At 37.7% G+C, this 10576-nt stretch overlaps 1 protein-coding gene across 3 annotated transcripts in view; it reads right to left on the reverse strand.

Annotated features, from left to right (window-relative positions):
* SEZ6 (seizure related 6 homolog) overlaps positions 1-9913 on the reverse strand; it is a 2840429-nt gene extending 2830516 nt beyond the window's left edge. For all 3 annotated transcript variants that reach the window (XM_044054437.1, XM_044054436.1, XM_044054435.1), the window contains exon 1: positions 9545-9913. In XM_044054437.1, coding sequence (XP_043910372.1) covers positions 9545-9626 — 82 coding nt within the window. In that variant the 5' untranslated portion in view covers positions 9627-9913. The remainder of the gene's footprint in view (positions 1-9544) is intronic.
* Between the last annotated feature and the right edge of the window lie 663 nt (positions 9914-10576).

The following is a 10576-nucleotide window of genomic DNA, read 5'->3' on the forward strand; positions in this document are numbered from 1 at the left end:
TGCATTACAAAAATCTAACTAGTTATTATTCAGTTCTTTAAGGTATAATGAAAAATGTCACTTCTGCAGCCACAGATGACCTCATCACTAAAGTAGTGTTAATACCATCTCTCACTGGGTAGTCATCAAAGAAGATGCTTTCATTTCCTTCACCATAAACATAAATAAAGTGAAACAATGCCATTTGAATGTGCACTGCAGCTGTATTAATTTATGCAGTTCTCCAAGTAAAAAATGTTTTTTGTGAGAAATCATTGTATGGGCAAAGACTTTAAATGTTATGTATTTAAAGAATCACTGCATTATATAACACAGAAGTATTGCTCACTGGAAATCATCTAAGAATGTCTTTACGCAGGAAGAACTGAATATTTTATTTGCAGTGCATGGGGCAATGTGGTCCCATTCTATCCACCCTCAACTCCCTCCTACCTTTGGGAAGTACATTATAGATACAAATGAATGTGCAGGAGAAATACTGCAGAAATTCAAATATAAGGAGAAATATGAAGCTTAAAAAGAGAACATAGCACATTGCAACCAACATGTTTTATTACCTGGCTTTCTCTCATGATTTATAGTAGATAGACAAAGCTATTAGAAGCGTCATAAAACAGTTTGTGATTACATGTGAAACAATGTCAATAAATGTAACTAGCCTTGTAATGTTACAGTTTCTTGAGCAATATACTAGTAACCCAAACCGATGAAATGTATGTGCTTAATATACTGGTCAGAATAACAAAAATAAAACAAAAAAGGCAGTGTAAAAAGTCTTGCCATGTATAATATTTTTGCTGTAAATTAAACATTTATGACAGCTGAAAGATGAAATGGATGATAAATTAACTGCAACTATTTATTTGAATAACTTCTGAAATGCAGTATACCTTATTAGCTTTCTACAGAAATTATTTGTATAAAGAGATGAAAATTTGCTTTTGTTCAACAATAAATTTGTTAAGAGACTTGTGCATTTTACATATATGTGACATCTCTAAAAGCAAAGTCAAGTTCCAGTCAGAACCTCACGGACAAGGAATTACAAAGAAATTCAAAAACTTCAATGTGGATGGAACATTTTGTTTTAATGGTGATAAATGCTAAAGCTGAAGGTAATTTTTCTATGAGAACTCACAATTATAGTAGTGTCTAGATATCTATAGATAAGATAGTCAATATTTAAATACCTTGCTTTAAATTAAACAAAGCTGGCTGGCTTTGGAGTAATGGTGTAAGGAAAACACTGCTAGACAAAGGCAGGAGTCTTGTTTAACATTTAAGTACCACATAGCAGGAGGAGCTGTGTGTGTGTGTGTGTGTGTGTGTGTGTGTGTGTGTGTGTGTGTGTGTGTGTGTGTGTGTGTGTGTGTTTGTGCACCAGTCTGTTTAGGCTGTAAGAATTATGTCATGGTTATAAAGTAGAAATCATTGCATATACTGCTTCAAGGGATCTTAGACCTTATGATGTTACTTAGCTGAATGTCTCAGGATTCTGTATTTGGACTTCTGTTCACATGGTTTCACACATCACATTACAGAAGACATAAAGGGCAAACTAAACCTACTTGTAGGTGACACCATACTTCATGCTTGGGTATCTCTTTTTTTAATCATATATTAGTTGAGTTAATGGACGTTGAGCCATGTCCCTAACTATATGGGCAAATATTATGGACATGGACAGTCTAGAACAGCGAGTCAAGCAGGACCTCAAGATATTAGAGTATCATGAGGAAATACATACAGACACAGGGAGAGCAGGCAAGCTCCGCAGACACTAACTGGAAGCTAGAAATGTACTCTGTGTTCTGGATCTGTGGGACATCAACATTACGCTAACCACGGTGAAACAGGCAGATGATGCTGAAAAGATATTAAAAGAAATGCAGAAGCTGAAGGCAAAAAGTAGCAAGTTGTAATCAACAAGAAAAAGCAAACTATATCTTTGCACTCAGTACTTTTGTGTAGAATGGAGACCAGAGAAAATAGGGAGCAAAGAGAAGATATAGAGCTTATAGGGCTTATCATGCCCAGGAGCAGGAAACATGTATAAACCTAAAGTTGTACAAAAAAGGTTATATTATGAAGCAGTTTACACATGCAAGAAATGGAGAGATCATTTATGCCCCTTCACCAGTGTACTGCAAAACCACAGACTTTGAAATCTACTTGTGGCTTTGTGCCCCTGCACCAGTGTATTGTGAGATGACAGACAGACTTTCAGATCTATTTCTGATGTTACAGCAAGGTTTTGTGAGTCCATAGACAGACATTGAGGTTCACTTCTGGCATTGGGTCCCTAAACCAGTGCCTTGTGAGACCACAGAAAGACCCGGAGAGCAACCTGTGGCATAGTGCTCATGACCATATGTTTTCTGAGACCACAGACAAACCATGAGATCCACTTCTGGCACTGTGCACCTACATCATTCACTTGTAAGACCACAGACAACCTATGAGGAACACTTGTGGCATTGTGACTCTACAGACTTTAAGGTCCACTTGCAGTACTGCTACAAAACCATTAAGGTCAGATCTCGGAGTAGAGCACTTCATGAGGTGTCAGCAATATTTCAAGAGTCCACAGCACATACAGCATTCTGAAAAATAGTAAACCATGACCTGTGTGCAGTACAGGAAACAAGGGAGAAGCAATATGTGACAGAATCATTCAAACCTTAAAAGAAAAAAGTTAGGACTGAGGGGGCTTATCAGCTAAAGCCAAAAGGAAAGGGAAATTTCAGAGTTATTTATTATAAGGGTGACAGGGTGGCAGCCAAAATTAGAAAGAAATTCAGAGTATTATAAAGCTATTCTTCATCATAAAGGTGGATTTAAGGTGTTCTGAGTGGCTACAGTGAAGTTTTTTTAAGTCAAGTAATTTTGACTTGTTTGCCACCTAAACAGCTGATAAGAGTAGCAGTTAGGGGGAGTAAAGCAAAGGACAGAGAAAGAGGAAACTACTGCAGAAACTGTACCAGTGCTAAATTAATGACAGAACAGAATGTCTAGATTGCAGTGACCTTGTTCAGTGCACATTAGTTATTCAAGATCATATTTACATTAGGAAATATAGGTATACAAAAAGTGATGCGTCTACTTCAGTATATGTTGTAAAATATGGAGGCTTTATAATGTGGGTATGAGAAATGTTCTGAAATAGCTAAATCTTAGGAAATGACTTGTTTACAATATTTTTTTTAGATCCATCTGAAATGCAGCCCAAGTGTAATGTCATATGTTTGTTTATCATACATGGTACTTACAAGGTATATGATCTAGTTTGGGCAGTGTGTAAATGTGTGAGGATGCAAGCACATTTGTTTACAACTGAACTCTGCACAGTTTCTTAGGAATCCTTAATTGTTTTCACCTACTGTAAGCTTCTAATTAGTAAATTACATTTTCAAGTGTTGATTAATACAAACAGTGTAAGTCAAGGTGTTTAAGCTTCATTCACTGTTATGACTTTAGTCTCCAAGGAAGCATTTATGCTGCTTGCACGTCTTAGATGAGGGTGAGTCTGCATTTCTTCTAGCAGTCAAAAGGTACAGCAACAATACTTCTAGAAATATTGTGGCTATTGCTTTGGTTTTATCAAGTCTGACTCAGGTTTGATAGTAAAACATCAGTGCGTGCTCATTGATTGGTATAAGATGGGAAGAAATGGCTTGCTATCTTTGTCTTAGTCAGATGAAATGTAAAAGAGCTCCATTTCTAGGCATAAAGTACTTCATTATATCTGGTAGTAGCAATGAAAGTATGTGTTTGTTGTGTGTGTGTGTGTGTGTGTGTGTGTGTGTGTGTGTGTGTGTGTGGTCTGTATAGGTGGGAGGGGGGGACAGCAAAGCAGATTACAGGGAAGAACATTAAGGATAAAACAGACTAAATAAAGGAAGTCTTGCATCCTACAGTTAGTGAATGGCAGTTGTCAGGATCCAAACAGACCATTCACACCTCTTCGTAAATATTAAACTTTCCAACTGCATTTCACTGTCAGTGAAAAGATTAATGAGCACGATGGTGGAGTAAAATGTGGGAGAGGCAACATTAAATGAAGTGCATGTTTTAGAAAGAACAATAATGTGGCATTTTTTACAACTGTTAATAATTTTTCAGTCATAAGTAATAGAAATATAGTATATGAATGAATGCTGTTATATAATGCATTATTTCTTTAGCAAGAAAATGTAGATGCCGTGACAGATTTATGCAATGAGCATTCCACCTGAAATATGAAAAGTATATTCTGTGTTCTGTTCTCTGTCACCTTCCAAATGCCCTGCAGTCAGTGTCTCTAATGCTTATTTTTTTACAGCATGTTAGTTGGATTTCAGCCGAGGTAAAGTTTCTTGTCCCTACTGCTCAATTATATTAATTATAAAAGCAAGGCCAGAACTGGCTTAGCAAGGGGGGATTTTCACCTGTGATCCTGAATGGGGGTTTTCCTCATTCCTTCCCAATATGCATCAATAAAGTGAGAGAACATTCACGTGGATGTGGTGGGAGCAGCACATACTAATTCAGTGCCAGTCATGTCCACATACATGAAGCAGGAACAGTATACATAAATACACAGCAAAGCATGCCACTGATATGTAGCAATCAGGGTGTTCACAGGTGCTGAGCCTGATGCAGCTACATGCATGTAAGTCAGTAGGATGTCCACGGGTGTGGGTAATATAACTGCAATGTATACAGGTGCTGAGCTTGGTGAATCTTCATGTATGCAGTCGTTAGAATGTGCACAGGTGTGGGTGATACAACTGCAGTGTGCCCAAGTGCTGAGCCTGGTGCAGCCTGATGCATTCAGTCAGTAGTATATGCACAGGTGCAGGTGATGCAACTGTAATGTGCACAAGTGCTGAGCCTGGTGCATCTTCATGCATGTAGTCGGTAGGATGTGTACAGGTGTAGGTGATATGACTGCAAAGTGCACAGGTGCTAGCTGCATTTTTGGTGCAAACTGATAAAGCCCTGACTATGGCCCAGATGACCTGGGTTTGATTAGCAGCACAGGCAACTGGAAGGAGGGATGGGCATTATCATCCCTGGAAGGTGGGTGGTGACATGCATCTCTCATGATGATCCCTAGTGGAAATTGGAGCTGTCATGGCTGGAGGTGCAGTCCTAATGATGGCTTGATGGCTGGGTGGATCGGTTGAGCTGCTGCAGAGGCAGGGCAATATGCCACAATGTTCTTGATTGCATGCTCACCTAGGGATATATGACAAAGTCACCAAAGGGAGGAGATCTTGGGTAGGTCATATGGAAAAAAAACAGTTCTTAGATCTAGATGTTGTGATCTCCCCCTTAAGTTTCTCATTGGCCTATGCAAATGTTTCCATTGACTGGGGATATGATTGGAGTGCTGGTAAATGCAATATAGAATATGGGGCACTGGGACATCTGTCAAGAATGACAGAAAGGGACCAAAAAAACAATAAATGTGCACACGTGCTGAGTCTGGTGGAGCCAAATATGTGTATTTGACATGAAGTGCACAGGTGTAGCTGATATATCCTCAGTGTATACAGGTGATGAGCCTGATGCATCCACATGCATACAATCAGTAGGATGTGTGCAGATGCAGAGAAAAGTATATCTGCATATTTTCAGGGGATAAAGCAAGCATCCAATGAAAAGCCAGAAATGTCCATCTGATTGCAATGGCTGTAGCTTAAATCAGGAGAGAGGGTAAACACATCCAAGTACATGTAGCAGGCAGGATGGCCACAGAATTACAGACAGTTAACTACTGTCCTGTAACAGAATAGTGCGTTGTTTCACAGCTCTTTCTAGTTCTACAGGAAGCACAAGCAATCACCTACACATTAACCATGCACAATTTGCATCTTTAAAAAAAAGCACCCCAACATTACCTCCGTCTGGTTTGTAACTCCATCTTGTCACATGGTATGTGATTCAAATACTTTGAGTAGAACGCTTGTCATACTATCTACCAGATGTGAATGCAAAGGCTATCACTTCTCATTGGTATATGGAAATGTGATTCTAACCAAACAAGAAGAGATACATGCGTTAGAACCGAACTGCCCTTTTACAATATAGTCCTACTTAGCGATAGCACTACACATTATTGGTACTTGTTTCTTTACATTGCTATTGCTTTTTGTGTCTCAAGCTAGCACACCACAGAGTTTTGCAGTTACAGTAACATTGCTATTGCTTTTTGTGTCTCGAGCTAGCACACCACAGAGTTTTGCAGTTACAGTAACATTGCTATTGATTTTTGTGTCTCGAGCTAGCACACCACAGAGTTTTGCAGTTATAGTAACATTGCTATTGCTTTTTGTGTCTCGAGCTAGCACACCACAGAGTTTTGCAATTACAGTAACATTGCTATTGCTTTTTGTGTCTCGAGCTAGCACACCACAGAGTTTTGCAGTTACAGTAACATTGCTATTGCTTTTTGTGTCTCGAGCTAGCACACCACAGAGTTTTGCAGTTACAGTAACATTGCTATTGCTTTTTGTGTCTCGAGCTAGCACACCACAGAGTTTTGCAGTTACAGTAACATTCCAATTATGATGGCCATCCGTTTGTGGCAATAGATTTAATAATGCTACCAGTCATTGCCTTAGTGGACATCTACTTCAGGGAAACATAACAGTGCTGTAAAGATGTATCACTTTAAATGCTTGCTTTTCTATGCATGTATTTTTATTTTGCATACGGAGTTTAAATAATTTACACATGCATTAATTTTCAGCTCTGTAGCATGCTGAGTTCCTGATCAGCATAACCTGCCTCATAAACAGATTGTTTTTTTTTTCCTCACAAAAAGAAAAGTTCAGAACCACCAATGAATGATTTATCTACAGGCAGCCTGTCTGCCAAGTTATTCAAGATAATTTGAAATGCCTGTATCACTTTTACAGATTTTGGAAGATGCGCACATATACACACACACACACACACACACACACACACACACACACACACACACACACACACACACACACACACACACATATACACACACATATACACACACACACATATACACACACACATATACACACATATACACACACACATATACACACACACACACACACACACACACACACACACACACACACACACACACACGACAAGCATTGCACAAATACTAATAGCATCATATTCCTAAAAGTAGATTTCATTATCAGAAAGACACAGTGAAATGGGGTGAAAACTTGTACATCTTGTCTATGTTTTTAAGGTTGACAAAATGGGAGACAGAACAGTACTGCTCTTTAAAACATTATCTATACATCTTTTTTTCTGCTGCTCTGTCTGCATTTTCCTCCCCATAAAACACTCAGCAGTTTCTATGGTTAAGATTTCAACTGCAAGATTCTATGAAAATTGAACATTCTAGATGTGCCATCACAGAGATAAAACTATCTTGTCTTATTTCTGTTCTCATTGATTTTTCTGACTTAATTCTTTGACTGGATTAGATGCTCGTGGTAAACTAGATGACCCAGCAACGTTAACATATCCCAAGACATAAAGAAAATTACAGGTGCTTCATGACTTATTTTAAATGCACTCTGTAGGAGTTGAAAAAGGAAACATATGGTTTTGAGAGGGTGCTTCCCGAACGTGTACAGTCTTAGAAAAAGTCACTTCAGCTGTTCTACACATCTGCTTTATGCAGACAGTAACCTAGTATAACACTATACTGGAAGAATATTTTAATATATTACTTACTATTACTGCTTTTATCTCTAAATATGACACTTTTGTAGATTTGTTTAAACAGAATCCCCTCTTAACTATTCATGGTTTATAGGGCTAGAATTATTGCTACATAATGCATATGCCTGGCACATCTGTTGCACTTGATTTGATGTTTTACAACTTGGGCATATACAAAGTTCAGAAGCAGTATAGCAGAATAGCTTTGTTAAGTGTTTGTGTTAATTTGTCTGTTACACAAAATACATTACTTAATTTGCTGCACATTCCACAATTCCACACATTATTTGTGCTAATGACTTTAATTAATTGCCTACCACAGTGAAAACAGAACTTGCGGTTGCAATGAATGCCTGAATGCAAAAAATATATTCTATTATTTCTAGGGCAAAAATGATTAAGTGTCGTTTCATTTGCAACAAAATGAGATTATCGAAAAGAAGTAATTATGAGATGCCCCGAGCACTTCACTCGCTGAGCAGACAGATTTGTCAAGCACGGATCTTTCCATTGGAATCCAATTTTTCGGTTTAACATGAGTCTGACTTATTGAAAAGCATCCATCAGATGCCTGCAAATTCTTTAAGTGGTTAACCCTTGAGGAAGCAATACTTTTAAAGGAGAACTGCACTGCATCCTTAAATCATTAATTTCCTTTGCTGAATATATTTTTCAGCATCATACACTTCTTTATTAGCGTTCTCTCTACACCAGTATTTTAGTAAACTCTTGGGAACATTCATGGATGTGTATTTATATATATATATATATTTTTTTATTCTAATGATTTTGCCAGAAAAGAAACACAACAACATACCTATTAATTCTTACAAGAATATTGTAAGATGGCTGAGGAAAATGAATGAAACGAAATAAAATGCTTATTGCTTAAAAAATAAACCAGCACAATGTAAATAAATATATTGACAGGGTGTAAAATAAAACAAGCAAGTCAGCAGAAAAATACTGTTCTTTTTTGATGGAAAGGAAAAAGCAAATAAACTTGTATAATGAATAGGGAGCAGGTGTGAAATATACTACTGCTAGTTTGTAAAAATAGTAATAGTCGCCACTCCTTTGACAGTCATAACTTCATATTCCCTTCAAGTATTAGCGCCATCACTGAATTGCATGACATGGGTAAATTAGGATTACAATGTAAGAAATCAGTAAAGGTTTAAACTACAGCGGACCACACAACTTGTAACATTCTACTCATAAATTATTGCAAATGCCACCAGTGAGGCAAGTAAAGAACAAATTAGAGCAGTATGCAATAAAGTTAAGAGTGAACTAGAATGGTATAATAAATAATGAACTGAACATTTTCAGGAGTTTAGATGTGGTAAAAACAGAACAAGGTTCAGCAGGAAATGCAAACTTGCATTGTAAAAGTAATTCTGACAGTCAAGAAATAAATAATGCAAAACATCTCTTTAAACTATTTTTATGGAAGATGTAAAACTGCACTCTTTCATCAAGCACAAAATCTCTTAACAGGGATTTGGATGTTGCAATTGTACAGCTAGTATGTTAAGTATGTGTAATGTACTTTCTTACACTTAATAGGGAGATATATACTTTATGCAATGTAAGACAATAGTTGCTGTTCTTTGTCCCCCCCCCCCCCCCCGGCAGATTCTCTTTTGAATTTTCACTTGCTTCTATGCATAAATTATTGCATTCTATTGTGCAACACAATTTCATGAATAAAACTGACAAAGGCATTTCTGGGAGCCAGCAGACAAGCGAAGAGGGAAATGATGCTACAGCTTTTGTATCCATGTGTTGATGAGACAGTGCAATGCAAGTAGCAGCAGTGTCTTCTTACCTTGTCCGTAGATGTCAAGCAATGGAAGCAGCATAAACCACATCATGTACATAGTGCATGGATAATCTCTTCTTACACTCATGTCAGTTCATGTAAGAGCACCCTTACATAAGAAAGGCTATGTCTTTTGGATACATATGCAAGCACCCGAGAACAAGGGAATCCAGTCAGTAGCGCTTGGACTTTAGGAAACAAACCAGAGCAGATTTCAGCCTCCTCCCTGCCTTGTTTTATTCCCTGTAGGGACTGACACTTAATGCCACTGTGGACGTGCAGGACAGCTGGAGAGCAGAGAGGCTTTCATCGGACGGAGGTTTACTGGCTTCTCAAACTGCAGCTACAGTGTGTTCAGGGCAACTGAATGATTCAGGAACAGATTGCTACAACTGCTGCAGACGAAGCAAACCCCACCCCATGACATCAGCAGAGCTCCCCCTTACTGTGACATCACATACCTACCCACTTTATCACTCCCACCCCAGCTCAGACACACAGTATCACCAACCAGGGCCCCCAAATACAATTCAAAAAGAAGCCCGCACAGTTTGAATAACTATAAGAGAAATCTTTGAACCTGAAAGGATTTGCAGAGTAGGACATGAAGAAAAGGAATCTGCTTTCATTTCTGATTTGTTGCCAAGCATCTCTGTGTTACCTTTCTTTCCATCCCCTACGTCAAGACTCAGAATCAGTACTGCTGTATTATATACAATATTTAATACAATACTTAAACCAGTGAAATAACTGACCCCTACAAAATAATAAAGTACGCCATTCATAATAAAAAATAACCACAAATAACATCAATAATTTGCTTCATGATTCAATGTTATAATCAGGATTAAACTAAATAAGTAAAGCTGTAATGCACTTGTGATGCTGATAAAAACAATTTTGATATCTGCAAACTTCTTTTATATAATTTTATACAGTTAACAAAGAACAATCAAAATGTATAGATATTCCTATAAAATATGCCTAAAATGCATTTTTACCAACATGCTAAATTAAGTCGTCTGATGAAAAGGAAAA

This window comes from Protopterus annectens, chromosome 13.part0, assembly GCF_019279795.1.
Source record: "Protopterus annectens isolate FY-2018-M chromosome 13.part0, PAN1.0, whole genome shotgun sequence".
NCBI classification, from domain to species: domain Eukaryota; kingdom Metazoa; phylum Chordata; order Ceratodontiformes; family Protopteridae; genus Protopterus; species Protopterus annectens.